Raw genomic sequence first — 22,177 nt, 5'->3', positions numbered from 1 at the left:
TGTTTCATACTGCAAGTCCATGTGGGTTGATCACTTTGCTGGAGGGGCGAGGGAAGGAGGGTAGCCAACAATATGTGGGTGATGTTGTGCCAGTCTTAGAGTCATGGAGAGGAGGGTGAGGGTGGAAAGCCCAAGGAGAGGCTTGGGACAAACAATGGGGTTAGGTGTGACTGAGGAGGAGAGTGGAAGGGTCCCTTAGGCAAAGTCACCTGCTCTTGAGGTCTAGACCGTCTCATTATTCTTCCTGAGTAAACTGGGTTTATTAACTCTCACTCCCTAAACTGGGCAGCCTTGAGTTGCTGTGCTAGGTAAACCTAGTGGGGCATGGAATGAGGGAATAATCCTCAGCTGTGCTAGCTTTGGCCTGCACCCATCTGTAGAAGTTCATCCTACTTGTGACACAGCTCTCCAATGTCTTCTTGGGGCCTCTTACCGCTGCCTGGAGCGGCAGTAGGAAAGGATGCCTCAGTGTGGCAGAGCAGGTATTGGGGTCCTCACCCAACTCCTTTCTTCCAACAACTGCAGAAGCACAAATGCTGATGTGGCACAGGAGGGTGGTGATCTGGAGAGGTCTGCTTTTATTCTGGTCCATCTGGAGCTGGGAGAGGTGGTAATGCCCAGCTGGGATGTGGGATGCTAAGGATGCTTTTGTTACCCCTCCACTTGTATTAGTTCAAATGAGCCTGAGCACTTTGCAGTGTAAACTGAGGCTGGATTTGGAGAAGTGTGGAGCTAATGAGGCATGTTTGGTATTGCAGCATAGTTCTCAATGGGCTGTGGGTCACTACCCAAGGTATGAGCCAGCAGCTGCCTCTGGGGCTCTCCCAATCTAATGCTACTATGGGAACAAGGACTACTGCCGGTGGGCATGGCAGAAGTGGGAACTGCCATTTCCATAGTGCACAGCAGTTGGGATGGAAGGACCCAACCTTTGTGTCCTCCTTTCCAGGCTTGGCCATGAGCAACATGAAGCACCAACAACTTGATGTCTTACAAGCACTCCCCACAGGTCTGGCTGGGTGGAAACCTCTCATTAAGCAGTTGCAGAGTAGCTGCAACACTGGGACTTGCCCCTACAGCGGCAGCACTTCCTGTTCTTGCCCTGTATTTCATGAGGCTGTGCCAAGTCCCGTGTCTCAGGTACCCATGGCAGAGGAAGTTTTGGCTGCGAAGAACTGGGGGGCTGGGGGGGAAGAGAGAGACACGGGCTCAAGATGGGCTTTTAAGCTGGGAGGCAGAAATACAGGGGGTATACACGCAACTCAAGGCTCTGCAGCTGGATCTCTCTTGAAGCCCCATGTTGCCCAAAGCCAGTCTGCTCTGGAAAGCACTGGAACAGGCTGCCCAAAGAAGTGGTAAATGCTCCATCCCTGGCAGTGTTCAAAGCCAGGTTGGACAGAGCCTTGAGTTACATGGTCTGGTGTGAGGTGTCCCTGCCCATGGCGGGGGGTTGGAACTGGGTGATCTTAAGGTCCTTTCCAACCCAAACCATTCTATGATTCTGTGATCACATCCCACTCTTTAGGTCTACATCTATAATAGTAAACACAACATCTAACATTGCCACCCTGTGCATAGGCATGGCTGGGGGACAGCATGGCTTGGAGGGTCTTCCCATGGGGCGATGTGAATGAGGCCATTCTTTCTGGGGATAAGAAGAGGGTTTAGCCATATGGGAATGACCCATGTTAGGCTAAATGGACCTGGCCCAGTTTTATACAGTGGTATTGGCACAGTCTGGAGTTGGGGATTTCCTCAACCTTAGCAGAGACATGGTGCGGCTGAGGGCCCCCTGCATGAGCTGTGATGATGGACACACAGTCTCCTTACAGCTTCTTCTGTTGGGCTGACTTTGAGAGCTCAGCAAATGTGCTGACAACCCTCAGGCTGTACTTCAGGGCAATCTCACCATGTCTCTTAACTGAACTTGGAAGTCTTTTTTTAGCAAGATTCTTCAAAGGGATTTTTTCTGTGGCAGGTGGGGGATGAAAGCCAAGTGTGAGCTTTACCACAAGAGGATGAACCTAATTCAGGTCTCCTGCTAGCGTGGCTGCTCCTCGAAGTGACTCACTGGTCCTGTGAAATCTGTGACTCACTGTTGTCCTGACTTTGTTATGGCTTGGCCCGTTGCTAGCGAGGAGGTGAGAGGTGGCGAGGGCTCCCCAGCTGTGTAACCAGCTGTGTAATTTAAGAGTATGGAGGCTGACTCCTCCCTTCCACCCACTTGCTGGCATGTGAGGGCAGAAGGACCCAAGGACGGAGCCAGGATCCCCAAGACACACATCCTCCCCCTGAGCTGAGGAGGGTGAGCAGTGTTGCAGAGAGGAAGGTGTGAAGGGGAAGGCACTGGAAAAATGACAACAGAAGACACTGCATGCCAGCATGGAGGGTGATGCACTTTTATTTCTTGGCTCAACCCCAGCCAATGTTCCCAACCTGGGATGCTGCTCATCCCCCACAGTTCAACAGCTCTCCCAAAATTGGATGCTGGAGAGGAATGATTCATCAGGGACTGTAGCAGTAGGATAAGGGGTAATAGGTTAGAACTTAAACAGGGGAAGTTTAGATTGGATATAAGGAGGAAGTTCTTTACTGTAAGGGTGGTGAGGCACTGGAACGGGTTGCCCAAAGAAGTGATAAAATGCTCCATCCCTGGCAGTATTCAAGGCCAGGTTGGACAGAGCCTTGGGTGACACGGACTAGTGTTAGGTGTCCTTACCCATGGCAGGGGGGGTGGAACTAGATGATTTTAACATCCTTTCCACCCCAAACCATTCTGTGACTATGATTCTACTAAGTGGAGGGATGCTGTGGCCTCCCCCTAGCCCTTCCATGGCTCCTAGGATGGCGCTGGTGGCCGTGCCATGCCCACCCTGCGGCACTGGCAGTAGCTGCGAGTGAGTAGGGTGTAGAGGAAGGGGTTGATGCAGCTATTGCTGTAGGCCAGGCAGGTGACCCCGAAGTTGAGGTAGGCTTGTGCGGTGGCACCAATGCCCAGCCCCTCACCCCAATAGAGCCCAGCCAGCTGCCAGGCCCAGAAGGGGAGGAAGCAGGCCCAGTAAACCACCACAATGGTGGAGATCCTGGACAACAGCTGCCAGGCAGGGACCCTGCCAGCCACCGGCAGCCCCAGGCCCCATGCGGAGGAGCAGTATGCGCGGGCCAGGCGGGTGTAGACGATGCCCAGCACCACGCCAGGTGCCAGGATGCTGGTGGTGAAGAGCACCGTCAGGTAGAGCCGGAAGGCTGCCGGTGTCCAGGTGGGGATGCATATGCGCTTGTGGGGGCCGTCCTCCTCCCGCAGCTGGGTCATCACCATCATGGGGGCCGTAAGCAGGAGCGAGAGGAGCCAGAGGACAGCGCTGACCAGTTTGCGGTAAGCATTGCTCGCCCACCTGGCCCGCAGTGGCCTGGACACTGCCCAGTACCGCTCCAGGCTCATGGCAGTCAGGAGGAAGATGCTGGCGTGCATGGTGAGGAGGTCCAGGCTGAGCAAAAGCCTGCAGCCCATATCCCCAAAGAACCAGTCATGGGCGAAGTAGGTGCAGACCACAAAGGGGATGGTGGAGAGGTACAGGAGGTCAGCCAGGGCTAGGTTGATCACATAGACCCCCAAGGAGCCTGCTGAGTGGCCCGCCACCCTGCCGGAGGCTACCAAGATGGTGTATATGTTCCCCACCATCCCAGTGAGGCACATGATGAGCAGCACTGCACCCAGAGGCACCGTGACTGGGCTGTCCCCTCCCAGGACGCTACTGTCATCACCCACACCACTGCTTTCCTCCAAGAAGCTGCCACCCTCAAGATCCTCTCCGGGTCTTGTGCTGCTGAAGGAAGGGTCATAAGACATCTTTGGGTACAGCAAGCAAGAATAAGGCAGGCTGTCAGAGACCTGTTCCTTCCCCCTGCCTTCCCCCCTTGCTATATATTGGATACGTGTAGCCTTGCCAGGAAAGCAGCTGAGGGAAGGGAAGATACAGGGTACTCCAGAGAAGTCTATTCCTCACCTCCTGCCACCCAGTCCATTTTGCTGGTCTTGTCCATCACAAGCTCTGTCTGTTGGTTTCTCTCAATCACCAAAGGGCTGAGAAGGGGACAATGCCCTTGCCTTCAAGACCAAGAGGTGCAAAATAACCTCTGCCAGCCAAGAGGAAAGGTCTCTGATCTTCACCAGCTCCTCATTTGTTTCTCCAGTGTTCACTGGGCCCGCAGAAACCAGCAGACTCGGTTGGCAAGTGGATTTCTCCTCCGAAGTCTGTATCTTCTCAACTCAGACAGACTCCGGAGAGGTGGGCTCTGCTCCCTGAACTAACCCCTGGGGAGTTGCCTTGCCCACTGCAGAGAGGAATGTGTCTGACTCAGAGCTTCACACACCGGTGTGAATGCAGTCCCAGTTCATACCAGACTCAGCTGCTAGCTGAGGAGACCTACTGTCTGCCTTCTCTTTCCTGCAGGCACACTCTTTCTTTCCCCGTCTTCCCGTGCCTTCTTCCTGGTCCCTCTTTCTTCTTGTTTTTGGCTGTCCTCATTTGAGAGAGGAGATAACTGAAAGACAAAACTCCCTAATGTGTGGAAGCATCACGCTGTGGCTTTAGAAGGGAAACCAGAGCCAAGGAGCTGCCACACTGCTCTGCTTGTCCCTTAGCCAAGCTAGGCTATGAAGGCCTGTCCCCCACTCCCTTCCAAAGACATCAGGCCCCCTAATGTACAGATAATGGATGTAGCCCCCAGTTTGCAAGCAAGCCCACCAGATGGCTGGACATCTCACACTCTCTATGACCTGGCTCTGTTCCTCCCTGCTGTTAGCCTGTTAGGTAGGCACCATCGCCTTCTAGCGGGGCATCATTGCATGGCACCTATGCCCTGATGTTGCTGTACCCAATGCTCCCTGCCCTTTCTTCACCCGCATTTTAGCCTCATTCCTCTCGGGGAACACTCCTGGTGCTGTTTTTCACCTAGGAAGTCCATGCTCCCAACAGGTTCTGGCAGTTTCAGCACAAAGAGGGCTCCCCAGGGAACCAGAGGGGGACCATGACTTTGCCCATTTTGCTCTGATGGAAAAATCCACAGTTTAAATGCCCCAGGAAATGCAATGAATACCTACAGCTCTTTGCTCTGATTGTCCATCCTTTTTGTTTCTCAAGAAACAGCCTTATACCTTAGTAGTCAGCAGCTCAGCTAACTACTGTTAGCCTCCTAACTTCATTTAGGAAATTAAAATAAATTAGTGGGATTTTTAAATGTATTTCTTTACAAACTAATTAAAATACTGGTTACCTCATTAACTCCAGTTAGCTCCCTTAACACAGGAGATGCCTGCTCTAACACTACTGGTGTAAAGCTGCAGACACATCAAATACTACAGCCATCAGAAGAACTCAGCTCGTCCTTCCAGCACGTGAAATACAGCTCTGCCAGGAGAGCTTTAAGAGATGATCTTTAAGATATGAATCATGGGTTGATTCAGTGGTTAGGGCTAACTGTTACTAGAAGGATATGAACATACAGACTTCCCTGTTACACTACTGCATAAAAACATATGTATATGTGGTATACAGTATAAACATATGTAATATATAGGGCAGAATGAAAATGCCAGGCCTTTGACACAGAGAATGAGGGAATCTGTGATGTCTTTGGACATCAACCTCAAGATTCTAGCAAAGACAAGTCAGAACGCTGTATCAGACATGCCATAAGCTGCTCTCTGCAGGACACATCCTCTCTCCATTGGTTTGACTACAGGCTCAGATTTGACAGCTGAACTTCAGTGGCATGAATATCCCCCACAGTTATCTTTCCTAGGTCAGTATTCCACCTCCCATCACTTTTTATGTGCACACACAAACACACACATTATCCACATACACATATGTATACCCACACATTGTTTCTGAGCTTCTCTCTTCTCTGTAGCAATCAAAGGAAGGTCTGAAGCAGCTTTCAAGGCCATACACAGCAGGACGAAGCAGGCTTCACATCTGGCTGTTAGTTTACATCTTTTAAGTGACCTTTCTCAACTACAGCTCTGATCAAATATGTACATGTTTCACATCTCTGACACCAGCAGAGAAACCATTTCTTGTAAAGGAACAGGTCTCCTAGTCCAGAAGCCCCTGCAACCTGCTGGGGTTTAGCTCCAGCCAGGCAGCTGTCTTCTTAAGGTTTGTGGTTGCCTGCAGTTTCATGCAGGAGTGATGCTGGGTCCCAAGTCCAACACAGCAAGTGCCAAGTTTTCAAGGCCTGCCAGTGTCCAGTCATACCACAGCAATTTAACAGTGACAGGTTGCACTGAGGAGTCAGACTCTCAAAGTCTTGTACTTGAAAGGAAGCAGCTTAATCGGGTGCTCAAAACTAAGTGGACCATCTATGGGGGAAGAAAGTGCTTCAAAGGGTGCTTCAAGAGCACTGTGTTTCTCTGATGTTGGTCTCCTCTCCTGACAGCCCAGCAACAGGACCAGGTAGAATCAAGTCACAGCAGGTTTCTCCATGGCTTCCTAGGATTTAAACTTGAAGTAGGCTTCAACTGTAGTGAAGGAAAAAGGTGGTGCATTAGGGCAATACCCTGAACTGGAATAGCAGGAGGGGAAGAAAACAGCATCCAGGCACTTACTTGCATATTCTTGTGGTGTCATGGCCTGGTTGATGACACTGGTGAAGGCTGAGATCCAGTCCAGCTGGTCAGTCTCTGTCTCACAAGTGAAGAGGTATTCCCGGTCGGGGGTGACGATGGTAAGGCCATAGTTCCAAGAGAAGTTGCCCTGTGTCCCTGTAGGCAATCCCTTCTGGACACTATATCCATTATCTCCGCTGCCCACAAACACTTCACCTTTAGCAAATGCATCCTGCACATCAGAGGGAAAAAGTGAGGTTTACAGAATCTCAGAAGAACCAGGGAATAATAGCAAGCACCTGAGGACAGGAGGAGAGTGGGTGAGGACCAGGGATGGTGATCAGGGGAGGTCAGAGAATTCAGAGAAGCAGGGAGGTGATGCTCAAAAGCAGCAGCAGAAAGGAAAAATTACAAGCATAGATCTAGAGAGGTCTGAGAAAGGAAACACTGCTCCGTGTCACCCCCCATGTCACTCTCCTCCCCATCACTATTTTACATTGCTGCCCTCCCTGTTCCCATTGTTCACAGGCAGTGAAACAAATACAGAAAGCATACAATGAACTGAGATGGAAAGGGGAAGACCTAGAGCCCATTCAAAGCAGCTGGGGAATCCGCAAGCCTGCCTTACTGCAGAGCAAAGACTCTGACTGCACTGTGACCCTGCCCTCAGCACCGTTGCCTGCAGCTGCCAGAGGTCAGATCTCCTGCTCACCAAAGGGTCCTTGAAGTAGGTGAGCCTGCGGTGATCCAGCGTGAACCAGCGCTTCTTAAAAGCCTCTCTCTGCTGCGAAGGGAAGAGGTGACATATGTAAGCGGACAGTGCCCTCTGCTGCGAGCAGTGCGAATGGATAGCCAAAATTCATCCCAACCGCTTGAACCAAGCCCCTGCCTTAACAGCAACTTCCTCCTCACCCTTTCTAAGCTGAGAGTAGGGATCAGTATCGGGTTTTTCAGTCCCAACTGCTGTCCCCAGCTCTTGGACTTCTGTGAAGAACCCCAGAGTTCAGACAGGAGAAATCTAGACGCTAAATACCTGTAAGGTCACGCACACACAGACACATGCAGAGAGATCTGTTGTTCTGGGAGAAAGCAGGGACTCTGGCTTCATCTACTTTCACATGTGTCCTTCCCCTTCCTTTTATTGTCCCCTCCCTTGGTGCACACACACTGTTCCCACGGGTGTCTAAAGAGTCGGGGGGAATGGGGAAACAGCAGGAGAAAAACATTGAAGTAGGGAAGGTCAGTGGCTCTCTGGCAGGTCCCTGCTAGATTTTCTCCCCACAGCAGCTCACCTTGGGACCAGTCTTCTCCATGTATCCCTCCTTAAGGAAGTTTCTTGTCAGCCGATTTTTTATCTGACAAAAAGGCAAGAGTCAGATAAACTCAGCCACGTTTCTTTGCTATTTGCTTTTGCTCCTCTCCGTCCCCCTCCTTCTATCCCCCAAACTCAGTTGCCTTTTATATTAATTTTTGAAGAACTGCCTAGCCAGGAGTCACTTCTGTCTTCAAAGTGCCCAGAAAGGGCAGAAAGCAGTTGTTCTCAGGCTACCACAGGCACTTCTACACACACTTTCTCATCCCTCTATCTAAATACTGCAATTTCTGCTTCTGTACCTGGGCTTCTAATAGTAACTACAGTAACTAATGGGCTCTTACAGCACATCACCAAGTATCAGTGGAAGACTCAGCACTGCACTCTAGTGCTGACTTACCTCATTATCACTGGCAATGGGAAATGCTACCTTCAGATAATGGAACTGCACAGAGCGAATGGCATTGAACCAGTCCACTACCTCCTGAGAATGAAAAAGGACAGGACAGAAAACTTAGGCAAAGCAACACTGAGCCATCTTAAATTCACCCAGCTCAACCCTATGTTAGCTACAAACACAGCCAGGTCTCCCTCCCCAGCACCTATATCATCTCCCTCACACACAAACAGCACGGCTGCCCCACTCCCCACACCCACAGGCAGCAGCACATTTGCACATCTTCTGTGACAGCTCCTTCCACACAAACTAATTCAGTCAGTGCTCCTGCCCTACTCCCTGCAGCAAAACCCTCTCAGACACACAGACACAGAGCCAGAGCCCCCACCCCATTACCTACCTACAGTGACTCACACACACATACCTTGTCCTACCCATGCTTCAGACTATTTAGTATCAGGAGCTTCTCAGATCACCTCAATTGCTTTGCAATGTTTGATGCTAAAACGAAATACCTTTCCACTTTCATGGTAGACAAATATATTCCGAGTCTTGTTGTCTTTAAGATAGGTGATCTGCAGGCCATTGGGGTTCCCAATCTTCACTGGTTGAAATGTAGCATTGATGACATCTATTTTAATATTGATTTTGGGTTCTTTGGCCTGAAAACAGAATAGCACTGGTCATGAATAAGCAATCCTAGTGGGAAAGACACTTTGTAGGGTAAGAGAGAGTCAGTGGATCTTAAAGGTAATAACTGCTCCTACCCAACAAAATTGCTGTAGCACACACTCACTTCACTATGTATTGTGCTCAAGCTCAAAAAGTGGGCATACACACACCCCATTTTACATTTGACCTGTGCCTACTCTGGAACTGCCAATAGCGCACTGGGAGTGCATCTGACTTTACAGCTCTGCCAGTCTAAAGGCTAACTGACCTCAAAAGGAAAGAGTCCACTCCTAGAATCATAGAAACATAGAATAGTTGGGTTGGAAGTGACCTTAAAGACCATTTAGTCCAACTCCTATGAAATAAGCTGGGACATTTTCAACTAGATGAGGTTGCTCAGAGTTCTGTCCAACCTGACCCTGAACGTTTCCAGGGGTGGGGCATCCATCCATCAGTGAAAAATCAAACCTTTTATCAGCAGTGAGGGAAGGGTATAGGGAAGCACAAAGGGAGGACATGGGGAAATGTCACCCTGACAGTAGGATGGGGACCCCTCTCTTCAGAGACATGTTTCTGTCATCATCCCTGGTCTGGGATAAGGCAGGCAACCTCAGAAACAGGTTGCCTTGCATATGAAACACCTCTGTGCCTGCACTGTCCTGAGTGGAGTACGCACTGGCTTGGGAGTTGACCACCATACTCACATCCTGCTTCGTGAAATACTTCAGACATCCCTCTCTCTCAGACAAGAGGAACTTGCGGGGTAGGAACTGCCCATTGTCTCGACCTCGCTTCCAGAGGATGCCTTCCTTCACTCCTAGGAGCAGAAAGGCCACTTTTAAAAGCATCCTCTCACAAGCATGGTAGGCATCAGAGAGCTGCATGCAACCTGGGGTCCTAGCCATATCTTTGGGATAAAGCACGTAGAATCACAGAAGGGCTTGGGTTGGAAGGGACCTTAATAAGCTCATCCAGTCCCAAGCCCCTGCCATGGACAGGGACACCTTCCACTAGAAGCACCTTGTGTCACAGCACTGGCAGGGGCATTTCAAAGACAGCTGCCATGGTTGGAGGGAGTAGTTTGCAGCAGGGCAGAAATTCCTTATTGAAGACGTCTGGCTCCAACAGGATAGAAAATGGCTTTGAAAAAGCACAGAAGCAACCCATGGCAATACCAACCTACACTGGCCACAGTTGAATCCCCTCTCCAAAAAACACAATACCCTATAAATACCAGCTGGGTTCTCAGGAGTACTTGTGGGATTTGCCACTCTGACATTATGAGCTTTCTTCTCATGGTACTCAAAATCTTCCAGCAAAGGCAACAGGCAGGATATTTTGATGCTGTGCTCTGCTCTTACCATCAGAATATGGCAGCTGTTTTCCTGGCTCAGTGAACTCTCTGCGTTCATATTTGGCCCGTATCCACTGTTCTCTCAGCACACTAGGGAGAGAGGTGACAGGTAGCTCAGAAACACTTAGGGGAACCCAGAACTGCCATTCCCCCTTTTTTTCTATGCAGCAACTTACTGGCAGTCATTGTAGGTTGGCTGGTAATAGTAAATAGGGATGTGAGCTTCATATATGCCTTTAGTCACAGCATTCCCATGCTTGGCCAGAAACTGCAGAATTAGACAGAGAGTTAGTTCCTTCCCTTTGATGCTGAGTAATGTTGGACCTTTTTCTTTCCTGACCCACTACAGGGCTAGATGCACATCAAGCTCTAATGGAGCATTCTCCTTCCCCTCCATTGCGACATCCCAGTAATGTCTGGCTCCATAAAGGTGGATCTCAAAGGTCCTGTCTGCTTTTAGAAGTTACATTGATTGCACCTGAATCCAAAGAATGCCATAAATGTCAATTCCGTGGGGCTTGGTGCACACACACTCAGTGGATTTGCTGCCATGCCCCACATCACTAGGGACACCATGTTCAACAGCTATGCAATGCCTTCTGGGGGGACATTCCAAAACTCTTTGCTCCTCTCAAAAGAGCAGCAAGATACAGATTATTTTCTTTGGATGTTCAGAAAATGTTTTCAGTCCCCTGAAGATTTATGGGTTGAGGGGGGTGTAACAGGGAGAAGTCAAGTTCCCACAAATGCCATTTTTCTCAAGAGATCACATTATATCTGGAATCTCATCTCAGAGCATGGAATTGCCCCAAATTTTCCCCTCAGACTGCTGAATCCAAGAGAAGACATTGAATCTGGATGGTGCTGGTGAGTGGGAAATGAGTAATCTGGAGTGACAAAGACCCTGAGCCTTGGCAAAATACATTGCAAGAACTCTCCATTTGCCATAAAGTAACAGGACATGGAGAGACACATAAGGCAAATGCATCCTGCCTCTCCCAGTGGGCTATGGGGAGTTATCCCTGCACAAATATCCAGAGCATAAGTAGCAAAGGGACAGATTAAATCAGACTGTATCTTCAACTCTGTGCAAAGGGCTGACTTTCCCAGGACAGTTAGTATATGACCTAGATCCAACCCACCTGACATACCAGTGGGGATAAAGATCTCACCTGCACCTGGGCATCATCCCAGTGGTCCATCTTCAGGGATTTGACTTTGCTGATGCTAGGGATGTTGCGGTGAATTCCTGAACAGCTGAGGCATATAAAAACACCCAGAGTAGAGGACGCCCAATCAGGGTCTGCGGGTATAAAAAACGGTATGACTACAAGTGGTAAATTCCCCTGGGATGTATACCTCAACTGAGAACACAGTCCTGAGAAACAGAGAGCTGTGTGACCACAGTTTCATCTGAACCAATTAATTAACACCCAAAGTATATATGCTGGTTAGGAAAAAGCAGAGCTATTATAGCCCCCCCATCCCCCCTGCTTCAACCACTTCATCTGAATCTTTATTAACGTGAACCTTGAAAAACTTCAAGTGCTGCGAAAATTCCCTTTGCATAAAGAGTCACCCATGATGAAAGTGAAACCACCTCTGGGAAAAGACTCCAGCAGTTTAGTGCAATATAGCAAACGCACAACGGTATTTAGCTGCAGAAGTGGAAAGCAGCCCCGAATCCAAAATTTTCCTGGAAGAATTTAAGAAGGTGAAAGGATACCAATTATCCCAATCTTAATTTGGCTTGGATGGTATGCTCCATGTGCCCCTTTTGGGAAGAGCATGATGAGTGTTTTTAGCAGTGCCCATAGGACCTCAAACTGGGTACCCTGTGAAGAGAGCAAGCCCTTCAGGAAGAGAAATCTCCAAGGCGCCTGTAGCAGGTTGTATGCTCAGCTGAGTCACAGAGGAGACAATGCCCTCCTGAATCACTCCTTCTTTGTGGAGCAGTTAGGATTTCACCGCGAGCTTTCCTGTCGGGTCCTGACTGGGCATGACCTTGATTTGTGTTGGAGATCTGACATGACTACAACCCATGGCGCTGCAGCTACACAGCCCCTGCTCAAAGGGCACTGCCGCATCCCCGTCCTTCTTCCCACCGGCACTGTGGCAGCATCTCCTTCCTCCTCCCTTGCCAGCTCACTTCCAGGGAGAAGAAGTAAATACCCAGAGCAATGACTCCCCTTCCCCTCTACTCCAGGCTCCCGTGCAGCCCAAGAGCTGTTAGAGAGCAGCTCCTGCTTCCAACTTTTCCTCCAGCAGCCCTTGGGGACTCACCTGGCTTCCCACAGTCTGCACATAAAGAGTTTTCTGCTCTTCTCCACACCTCCTTCAGGGCCTTCATGCTCCGCTCATGTCCTCCAGCCATCACGTCCCAGCGCTATCCCTCCCAGGCAGGGCAGGACCAGGAGGGCAGCCTGCGCCTTCTGCACCTGCAGGCCAACCCAAGGGAGAAGGAGCCACCGGAGAGACAGCAGCTCTGGCAGAGAGCAGGAAACAGGGAAAGCAGGAGAAGCCGTAAGGTTAACGGTAGGAGCGTGGAGGCCTTAACGGCACACCTGAGCCGGCTGAGCCCAGGCAGGGGCGAAGAGGCTGAAGTGCAGGCAGGCTACGGGTGAGGAGGAGGAGACCTGCCCCATGGGCGGGGAGGGAAGTGCAGCAATTAACCACAGAACTGGTTTTGCCGCATTTCTGCTGGTGAAGGGACAGGCCAGGAAGAGAGCGCAGCAGCCAGCAAGTTGATAAAGGCGAGGGGGCCGCAGACGGCGGCCACCAGTCCTGTCAGGACTTGTGTCAGGGCTCATCACGCTCTGTGACATGGGGGGTGGTTTTGGGCTGGCCTTGCAGCACGTCAGGAGCTTACACCAGTAAGCTGGCCGCCACACAGGCATTACACACACCTTTAAAGCAAGGACCAGAGAGCAAGAAAGTTCAAGAGTTCAGCCAAAGTCACTCAAACAACCATCTAAGAACATGGCAGTGCTGATGCCCCCCTCCAACTCATGCTGGTGTCTGTCACTACAGAAACCAAGGCTGTTGAGCCAGGTCCTGCATATCAGAGACTCAGTGTAAGAGCCGAGACGCATCCCCCGAGTTGTCTTCCTGGACTAAGAGGAGCAGCTCAGGTGCCACTAACACCAAACAGTGATAGCTTGAAACAAACCCCTGGACCTTTCCTGATGAAATGCAGATGTTAACTATTGGGAGGAAAAACCTTTATTAAACAGATGGAGATGTACAATACTGAGAACACATCTCAAGATGAGAGATCAGCACAAGGCACCACCGCAAAACCCTTTTGCTAGGAGGCAGCTGAGGGGAGAAGGGAGCTGGAGGCACTCAAACCTGAAGGAACCCTCCCTCCATCCACCCCAGGGATGGGAACAGCCACCTGCGAAGTGGCTTCTCTCTCCCACCCCTGCCTGGGGGCAGAACGCACCGCTATGATCAGGCGAGGGGACGCACACAGCTCCCACACACGAACGGGACAAGAGGACCCGATGCTGGCCCCGCTCTGCTCCTTCAGGCTGAGACAGCCTCCCCTGGTGCCCCCATGAGGCCGTCAACCTCCCCTGCCCGGGGCAACATGGCGGGCGGGATGGGGCGGGGCGGTGCCGCCCCTCACGGCGGAAGGGGCGGGCGACAGCGTGGTGGCGGCAGCGTGGTACCGCGATGGGCCGCAAGAAGAAGAAGAATGGTGCAGGCGGCAGAGAGGGTCGGCTGGTGGTGACTTTTGACGAGGACAGGCGGAGGTGAGGCCGGGAGCGTGTGTGTGATTCTTGCGACGGGGTGGGGATATCTGCCCGTGAAGGGCTCGCTAAACGCCGCGTGGTTCGGTGTTGCCGGCGGCAGGGAGTACCTGACCGGCTTCCACAAGAGGAAGGTGGAGCGGAGGAAGGCGGCCCTGGACGAGATCAAGCGGAAGCTTAAGGAGGAGCAGAGGAAGCTGAAGGAGGAGGTACCCCTACAGACACCCCCCCCCCCCATTGGCCCTCCGTGGATGCGGGGTGTCCGCCTCCCGCCATGGCGGGCAGGCCGCAGGGCAGGGGGGTCTTGGGTCGGAGGGGTGGCGGCTGCAGGGGCAGGGGTGCCGCAGTGACCTGTTTCAATCCCCCTCAGAGGCACCAGGAGTACCTGAAGATGCTGAGCGAGAGGGAGGAAGCGCTTGGTAGGTGCTGGGACCTCGGTGTCGGGGGGTGGGCACCCGTGGATCGGCAGTATTGATAAGAACAGGAGTATTCGCACACTGTCCCACAGCATCAGCTCCTTGCTCCTCTAGTGTTCCCCCTGGGCAGCAATCAGTAGTGACCACTGCAGCCCTCGTGTCCTGGTGGAATAGGGGGTAGGAGGGTGTGCAGAAAGAAGCAAGCAAGAGGACATCTTCAAGTCCTATGCTGGGAGAAGTGCTGGTGTTCAAACCCTTCCACCCTTTCACCCTGGATGCAGAGGCTGGGTTCCCCCTGAGCATGGCACTGCAGGGACAAGCAAATGTATCTTGTGGAAGATGGGGTGCTTTGCAGTGCAGGACCTTTTTTGTCTCCCCAGATGAGGCTGATGAACTCGAGCACTTGGTGACATCACGCACAGAGTCTGTGAACATCGACCACCCGAATCACATTGTAACCGTGACCACCATCAGTGACCTGGACCTCTCCGGGGCACGCCAGCTGGGATTGACCACACCTGTGGTAAAGCCTCTTGCTGCCTCACTGGTTGTGTCAGCTGTAAATGTCCTTAGGGCAGGCTACATAGGGCTGGTACTCCCTGAATGTGCCCGCAGACTTGCAGCAGGCTGGGAGCAGGGATGAAAAAGGAAACTTGTAACTTCCTAGTTTTTCCACAACTTATATTGGGCCTTTAAAATAGAAGAAATGTCCTTACATGAGCAGCTCGCTCAAACCTCCCTGGAATCCTTTGCTAGTACCAACTGACCTTGTGTAGGTGAAAGGTGTCACAGGGCTGGAGGTGAGAATGTAGTATTTTAAAAGCCAATACAATATGAGCAGCAAGGTTTCAGGGTTTGATACATGGCTGTCTTCTATCTCTTTCATGTGTCCTGATCAGGAAAAATTATTAGGACAAACAGGCACTTCCCTCCATGATCCTGTGCTTGGACTACAAATAAAAAAAAAAACATTCATTTCTGGATGCTGTTGCTTTTGTGTTCAAAACATATTGTAACTGAGAATCTCGTATTTGGTCCAGAAACGCTTTCAGGCCCTGGTTCATTTGATCCTTTTGATCTTCATGACTGTGGCTGGATTTGAGCTCTTTGGAGAAGTGTCTGTGTTAACCTTTTACATTTGTGAGGGTGTTTTATAATCTAAAAAGTTACTTAAAGAGGCTTTGATATAACAAGAAAAAAGAGGAAACCTTCAGTTCATAGTTTAGACCAGGTGCGCAGCCATTAAGCTCATACTGAAGTTTTTGGATCTTAGGGTGGATTACTGCAGGACTTCTCACTGGTTGTCCATTTCCAAAAGAAACCTTGTAATAAGAAACCTTGAGATTTGGACAGCAAGGGATGTGGAGAACTAAACAAAGAAACTTCACGTATGATAAGATGGTTTACAAAACAGAATGAAACCAAGAAGGCAGCAGAAACACCAGCATCACAAAACTATTTGTTATAATGTATCTTAGGTGTTTTGTTTGTTTTTTTTTCTTCCTTTTTAAGGGCAAGAGTGATGAATCAAAAGAAGAGAAAGGAGAAGAGGTGGTGAACAAGCCTGTAAAAGCAATGCCCAAGAAGTCCAGAAACCCTTTCCTGTCTGAAAAGTATGTATAAATTCACTCCAGCAACTTGCTGCTAGGCTTTGCGAGCTGATGATGATCTTTCCTTCCCAGCTCAGTGGTGTGCCTGCAGGGCAGGGAATGCTGTGCTGCTGGGCAGGAGCCAGCAGAGGGCACTGGCAGAGCACAAGCCTGTCCCGGACGCTCGATTCCACTGTCATTGATCACTGGTGACAGCAGCAGCAGGAGGAGGATGCAGAGCGGGGCGGGCTTTGTCCTGAAGTGTTTACCTAGCCCTTCCTCTCTGCAGATACTGCAGGGGAGGGTGTATTGCAGGGTGCAGAATTTGTCCCTAGGATTGAAGGTCGAAAGACCCTAAAGCTTTGGCATTCTCCATGTTTTTTCAGTATCCAGGATTTACAGCTAGCTCAGAAATGCAGAGTATTACTTAACTCTGTGGTGGCTGGGAAGCTCAATGCTTAGAAAATTCACTGTGGTTGTTACTGCACACATAAACTTGCAGGTTTCCTGCCCTGCCAGGATGGTACCCAGCACAGTGGAGTTCTTCTGGAACTCACCATGTCTGATGTCTACTCCTGCTGGGCCACACAGGGCTCTCCTGCTTTTGTTGTGATGTCGCCTTGCTCCTGCAGACTTTGTTCTCCAAACATTTCTCTCTTCCTGCCCTGCACAGGATCTCTGCTCTTACTGCCACGCTGCACATGCGCAGCCGGAAAAAGAGAAAAGGAAAGAGACTCCAACGTGGGCAAGGCCCACGCAAGAAAATCCAGAAATCCGGCACGGGGCGGACCACTAAGACTCAGCGGCGGAGGCTGACGGGCAAAATGAGCCGTGATCAAGATTGATGAAGGAACTAGTGCTCAGCCCAGCAGCTGGGACAGTGCTCCACATCTGGCCGGCTGCTCTCTGGGACCCTTTCACTGTGGGCAAGGGCCTTGTTGACTTGGCTCTCTGACCAGCAGTGAGCCCAGATCACTTTTCCTCTCCCCTCCTGAGCTCCAGTCAGGGTGACTATGGACACTCTACCCATGTGTTTCCAAGTGAACTCCAGCTACTAAGTGCCTGGGTGCCATGGAGTCTCTAAAAACTTCTGCTGGGATCACACTGTCTGTTTGGCATGACCCTTCTGTCCTTGAGCCTCACCTTCCAGAGCTGACACCTGGCTTTATCAAAGGAGAGGATCTGGGGCAGAGTGCAACAGGCACATGGTCGTGGCAGTTTAAGAGGCTTGGAAGAGCTCTGGTTCCACTCTTGCGCATCAGTGCCCTGGCTTTTCTCCTGTGCAGTAAATCCTTTTTCCATAGGGGTGGGGTGTCATCTTGTCTCATGTGTTTCTTCTCCAGTGCCGCACTTGAATGCAGGGGTACTCTTTGTTTGCTACCTGTGCCAGGTGGAATTTGGTAACACTGTGACTAAATCTTTATTAAGTCATTTTGCTAAGAAAAAAAAAAACACCCACTTGTGTCTTATTTGAACTGTAACAGCAACTGTGCTAAGGCCAGTACCAGTTGGAAAGGGGGGAGATAGTTCCTGGTTCTTAAAGGATATTGAAATCCACTGGTGCTTGGGAAATGGAGCTATTTCTGTTGTGCCAAGCCATCCAGAGCAGGAATGGCTCATTCCATTGTCTGCTGAATGTGCCGATCTTAATTGCGATAGCTCAGAGGAGTATGAAATGCCCTAATGCCCTTGTTGTATGTGTGTGGCCCTCTCTGGGATGGGAGTGGCAGAGGCTGCCCTTGCCCTTTACCTCAGGGCTGCTGCAGTCAGCAGGAGTTAATTGCCTTTCTTCTTCGGACTTCAGTATATGTTTTTTAGCATGGATGCCTTCAGCAGGAGGGGAAAAAAAAGAGTTTGCATGGTTTGGGTTAAGGAATACTGGTGGCAAAACTGAGTGAATCCTCTGAGGAGAAGAGCAAGCCTAGGCAGCATGCTGGCCTCTATTCTGGAGTATCTGTAGGAGATGGTGGCCATTCTGCCCCTGTCAGCCTCCGCCCATGCCACATGTGTACTGGCAAGGAAATGACAAAGGAAGAAAAGGCTTGTGTGGCCAAAACCCCCACCAGAAAACTGGCAACCCAGCAATGGGAGAGTACATATGTTCCTCATGCCAGAAGTGGGAGGGGAAAGAGCAAACCAGTGCTTGAGGCTTCATGGAGAAACATCAGAGCAATGCTGATGGCCACCAGCCACTAAAGCTAACTGCAGCCTGGTGGATCTCTCCAACGTTTCTTGGACCATGTGCACACTGAGTGTTGAGAAGGGTACAATCTCAACGCTGACAGCAGCCACACAATTTCTGCTGGAGCATCTTCCTCTGGAGGGAACTGGGTGGCATGCATGTGAAGCAGGGGGTCCCTTTGTACCTCCCTTCTGGAGGTGAATGGTGGGAAAGTGGATACTGTTTTATCCCATGTGCCTTGCGTGCTTGGACTCTTGAGTCCTATACTGAGCTGAGTTCTTAAGCGCTAATGTGGAATAACCTCAGTCACATCATGAAAATGCAGTGTATGTGGTCCCCTCGCCTCCAAAATAGTTTTGGTACATTGCCTTAAAGGCTGCTCCAGAATGCACATTAAGCCCATGAGCTGTGTTACCCGGCCTTCCTGTCTTGCCTTGAGGTGTTGGCTGTTTCAGAGCTGTGAAAACAACTCCAAGGCAAGGCCAAAAGTCTGATGCTCGGCTGGATTTCATCCAAAGTGTCCAAGAGGATCATAAAAGCATTTCTCCTTGTGGTTTGGTAGTTAATATGCTCTAGAGCTATTGTGTGGTTGTTGGGTTTGAGAGGGGTGTAGGAGGGAAGGAGAGGGAAATTCTGCTTAGAATGGTGTGCCAAAGGGACTGTAGCTCAAAGCTGGAGGACATTGTGTGACATCCTTTGTATGGGTCATACAGCACCTTTCCCTTCAGACATTCTGCCTTCTGGAATAAATGTGGGCAGGTGACTTTTGCTTCCCCACCCCAAGAGTTTGCTCTGGAGCTGGGATGGCCATTGTAAAGGAAATGTACAGTCTGTGTGTTTGTGACATCTCTGGAAGTGTGGTGGGAACTGTGGATTACTTGCCTTCCACAGCCTGTAGGCAGCCTGGCACATAAGGACAACACTAGATTGCCTCATTGTAGTCCTGATGGGGTGATAAGAGGGACATCAACAGCACTTCAGTGTCATTTGGATGCCAGGTGATTTACAAGAATCTTTCTTTTAGGTTGCTGTATTCCTGGCCCTAATAACGTCTGAGCCTTTCTCAAGTGTCAGGTGTCCCCTCTAATCACCAGCAGCCTCTTCCATCTTCTGAAAGCTTCCAGTTCCTGCTGTTAGGTTTTCACATTAAGAAACCAAGGCATATGGAAAAACTGAGAACAGAACTGTTACATCCTAGGCCAAGTTAACCATCAGGATTGTTCACTGCAGTATTGATTTCTCCATTTGATCGATTAAAGCTTTATTTGGTGATGTAAATTACTGACTCAGCCCCAGCTTGTTGTCTTCCTTATGTGCAGGGTGTGCAGACAGGCCACCCCAGGATAAATTGGATCAAGAATATGAGCTCCACACCAAGTTAATGTGTTGTTTGCCAGACACATCACAGTTCATCCCAGGCTGTGACTGAAAATTCTTCTTGTTTGCTGCTTCCCCTTGTTTTCAAGATGAATTTGAGCATTTTTGCCCAGCTGCTCACAAACAAGTTCTAGCTGTTAAGGAGCTTCTGAATATAAAGTACCTGCAAAAATGAACGTGCTGGTGCAGCCGCTGCTGAGAAAATGAAGAGCAGAGCCCAGCAGCTCCCTGCGTGTTCCCCCTTCCGCAGCCTCGGCACAGGTTTTTCACGCTTGGCTCTGCAGCTCTGGCACCTGCGTGTTACTCGTGCTTGTGCCCGAGGGCTCACACAGAGGGAGGCAAGGCTTTGACATGGGCTGCCATGCTGGGGTTTCCATGCATGATGGCTTTCACTGACTAGACTATGATTCTGCACACATGCACGCACAAAAATGTAATTGGGATTACAGAGCATCAAAACCAGACAGGGAGCCAAAGAGGTCAGACAGCTGGGGAAAAACAGGGTGTGCATGAGCTGTGTGATAATCAGTGCACTGTGTTTATTGCTCTTCAGAAGCATGTCAAGCCCAAGGCTGTACCTAGTACAGTCCCGCTGCTGCTTCCAGCATTGTTTTCCAGAAATGAACTGGGGAAGAAGTTGCTGGGAGAGTGACAAGGACTTTTATGTTCTAATAGAGCTGAATAACTGAGGGTGTCTGGGAAAGACAGGTTTGAGGAGTGGATTGAAAACTGCTTTTAAGGGGTAAACAAAAAGTGAAATTAAGCTTCTGGGTTTTTTTTTAATATTCACCAGGACTGTGAAGAGGAGGTTGGATTGTAACAGGAGCAATGGAGGACAGATGTCTTAACATCTTAACATGCTTACATGTTCCACTAGAAATAGCAAGGCTCAGGCAGGACTTGTGCTGGGCAAGCAAGGGCCAGGTAAGACAAACCTCTCTGGGGAGTGCTGTGGGTAGGAATGACCTCCTGATGGAGCTGGGCTGGGGGACACGGTGACGTTTGGCTGTCTCGGTGCTTACAGATGATTCCACTGCTTTAACATCAGTTTAGGGTTCAGGTTAACCAGGCCCTGGAATGATGCTCTGGGGGAGCGCTGGGGCAGACCTTGGCAGGCAGTGGGGTGGTCCCGGGGGAGATGCAGCCGTGGGGAAGGGCAGGAAGAGGCCTAGGGCGCAAGGCGGGGGGATGAACCGCAGCCGGGTGCCTCTAGCAGCCCCGGGGTCGGCCGGGTCGATCGCCCGCCTGCTGCCACCGACACGTGGGTACCCGCGCCCGTGGGCGCCACAAACCCGCGCCTCGCCAGCCACTCAGAGGGAGATATTCAAATCACTGCCCGGTGGCAGCCAATGACAGGGGAAGGGGTGGGGTCTCGCCCCCCAGCGTTCCCACGGCGAACTTCATTGAGGGGGGAGCTCGGCGGGCGGCGAGGTGCTGGGAGCCATAGGGAAGCTGAGGTACTGGGGGCATTGGGAGGCACTGGGAGCATTCAGCATGACTGGCTCCATGCATGCGTGCCAGAGACCCTGGGGATCACAGTATTACCCTGGCAGTAGACCCCAAAGGATGGGGGGAGCAAAGATTTGCCCATCAGGCAATGGGGTGCTATGGGCTCCAACTAGAGGTTCATGGGCAGGGGTGGGCAGCAGTGTTGGGGTGTTTTGTACTGCATCCCTGGCAGGTGAGGGCTTATGCTCCTGTCCAGTATTTTGTGTGAAGGAGTCAAGATACATGCCCCCATATGAGGAGAGAGTCTGCAAGGTTGGCAGTAGTATCAGTTGTTGTACCTCAAATGAGTGCACTGAAAACAAAAAAAAATATAGCTTGGTTTTGGCATCGACAGTTGGCCCTAGTTGTTTTTGGGATCACTCATAAACTCGACCAGCTGCTCTGACTCGAGAGTTCTTGTTTAGAGGAGCAGCGGCATGCTCACATCAGGGATGCTGGACTCATCCCACACTGACTTCCTGTCCTGTTGCTGGATCCTCTGGACAAATTAAACAGAGCCCTCCCAGCAGAGATCACATCCTCAAATCCAAGGATTTGCTCTGTGGGACGGAGGAGGTGACGGTGGGCAGGGTGCATGTGAAAAGCCAAGACAGAAGTGTGGAGCCCAGCTGTTGTGCTTGTTGCCCTTCACAGCTTTGCAATTGACTGTCCTACAGGTCTCAGAAATTTTAGTGAGATCAGCAAGTTTAGGAAGAGTCTCATGGGTTTCCAAATTTCCTAAGCGTCTTATAGCTATCCCTATAGCTATAAGGATTTTTTTTTTCCTTTTTGTGCCTCTTAAGAGAGCTTGAAGGAAGAAAGCTTCCATCAAAAAAAATAGCAGGACATTAGCATCATTTCCTCTGTTCACAGGGACTCCCAAAATGTAGGTGTCAGCAGTCACTTGAGGGTGCAGTGCATTGCCCCCTTTTAAAAGAGGTCCCTGCTGGAGCATACAATTTTATTATCTATAATTATATGGATCATACTGATCATTTTGCACCTGGGTGCCCTTCAATTAC

At 50.5% G+C, this 22,177-nt stretch overlaps 3 protein-coding genes across 3 annotated transcripts; 1 reads left to right on the top strand and 2 right to left on the bottom strand.

Moving 5' to 3' along the window:
* Nucleotides 1-2,788: 2,788 nt before the first annotated feature.
* LOC133268024 (urotensin-2 receptor-like) lies at nucleotides 2,789-4,446 on the bottom strand. The gene has a single exon (XM_061450861.1). It carries the CDS (start codon nucleotides 3,848-3,850, stop codon nucleotides 2,840-2,842), a length of 1,011 nt encoding a protein of 336 aa, XP_061306845.1. The 5' UTR covers nucleotides 3,851-4,446; the 3' UTR covers nucleotides 2,789-2,839.
* A 1,797-nt stretch (nucleotides 4,447-6,243) lies between these two features.
* On the bottom strand, nucleotides 6,244-13,426 carry LOC133268021 (arf-GAP with dual PH domain-containing protein 1-like). The gene is made up of 11 exons (XM_061450855.1): nucleotides 12,632-13,426; nucleotides 11,521-11,651; nucleotides 10,525-10,616; nucleotides 10,356-10,438; nucleotides 9,699-9,811; nucleotides 8,838-8,984; nucleotides 8,326-8,409; nucleotides 7,906-7,968; nucleotides 7,326-7,397; nucleotides 6,614-6,845; nucleotides 6,244-6,526 (listed from the first exon to the last, which is right to left on the bottom strand). The coding sequence occupies exons 1-11, from the start codon at nucleotides 12,720-12,722 to the stop codon at nucleotides 6,498-6,500; spliced, it is 1,137 nt and encodes a 378-aa protein (XP_061306839.1). The 5' UTR covers nucleotides 12,723-13,426; the 3' UTR covers nucleotides 6,244-6,497.
* A 528-nt stretch (nucleotides 13,427-13,954) lies between these two features.
* On the top strand, nucleotides 13,955-19,568 carry NOL12 (nucleolar protein 12). The gene is made up of 6 exons (XM_061450866.1): nucleotides 13,955-14,106; nucleotides 14,207-14,312; nucleotides 14,474-14,522; nucleotides 14,900-15,042; nucleotides 16,032-16,132; nucleotides 16,782-19,568. The coding sequence occupies exons 1-6, from the start codon at nucleotides 14,027-14,029 to the stop codon at nucleotides 16,951-16,953; spliced, it is 651 nt and encodes a 216-aa protein (XP_061306850.1). The 5' UTR covers nucleotides 13,955-14,026; the 3' UTR covers nucleotides 16,954-19,568.
* The last annotated feature ends 2,609 nt before the right edge of the window (nucleotides 19,569-22,177 follow it).

The sequence above is a fragment of the Pezoporus flaviventris genome, unplaced genomic scaffold (genome assembly GCF_033815535.1).
Source record: "Pezoporus flaviventris isolate CSIRO_AGI_PZ_B2104156 unplaced genomic scaffold, CSIRO_AGI_Pfla_v1 ptg000011l, whole genome shotgun sequence".
Taxonomy (NCBI): domain Eukaryota; kingdom Metazoa; phylum Chordata; class Aves; order Psittaciformes; family Psittacidae; genus Pezoporus; species Pezoporus flaviventris.
This window is presented reverse-complemented; position numbering and strand designations above follow the sequence as displayed.

Coding starts and splice junctions, on each gene's coding strand:
- LOC133268024 (XM_061450861.1), bottom strand. CDS start 3,850: ATGTCTTATGACCCTTCCTTCAGCAGCACAAGACCCGGAGAGGATCTT.
- LOC133268021 (XM_061450855.1), bottom strand. CDS start 12,722: ATGGCTGGAGGACATGAGCGGAGCATGAAGGCCCTGAAGGAGGTGTGG. Junction 8,985..9,698: donor AGTATTTCACGAAGCAGGAT/GTGAGTATGGTG, acceptor TTCTGTTTTCAG/GCCAAAGAACCCAAAATCAA. Junction 7,969..8,325: donor CCATTGCCAGTGATAATGAG/GTAAGTCAGCAC, acceptor CCTTTTTGTCAG/ATAAAAAATCGGCTGACAAG.
- NOL12 (XM_061450866.1), top strand. CDS start 14,027: ATGGGCCGCAAGAAGAAGAAGAATGGTGCAGGCGGCAGAGAGGGTCGG. Junction 14,313..14,473: donor AGAGGAAGCTGAAGGAGGAG/GTACCCCTACAG, acceptor AATCCCCCTCAG/AGGCACCAGGAGTACCTGAA. Junction 16,133..16,781: donor AACCCTTTCCTGTCTGAAAA/GTATGTATAAAT, acceptor TGCCCTGCACAG/GATCTCTGCTCTTACTGCCA.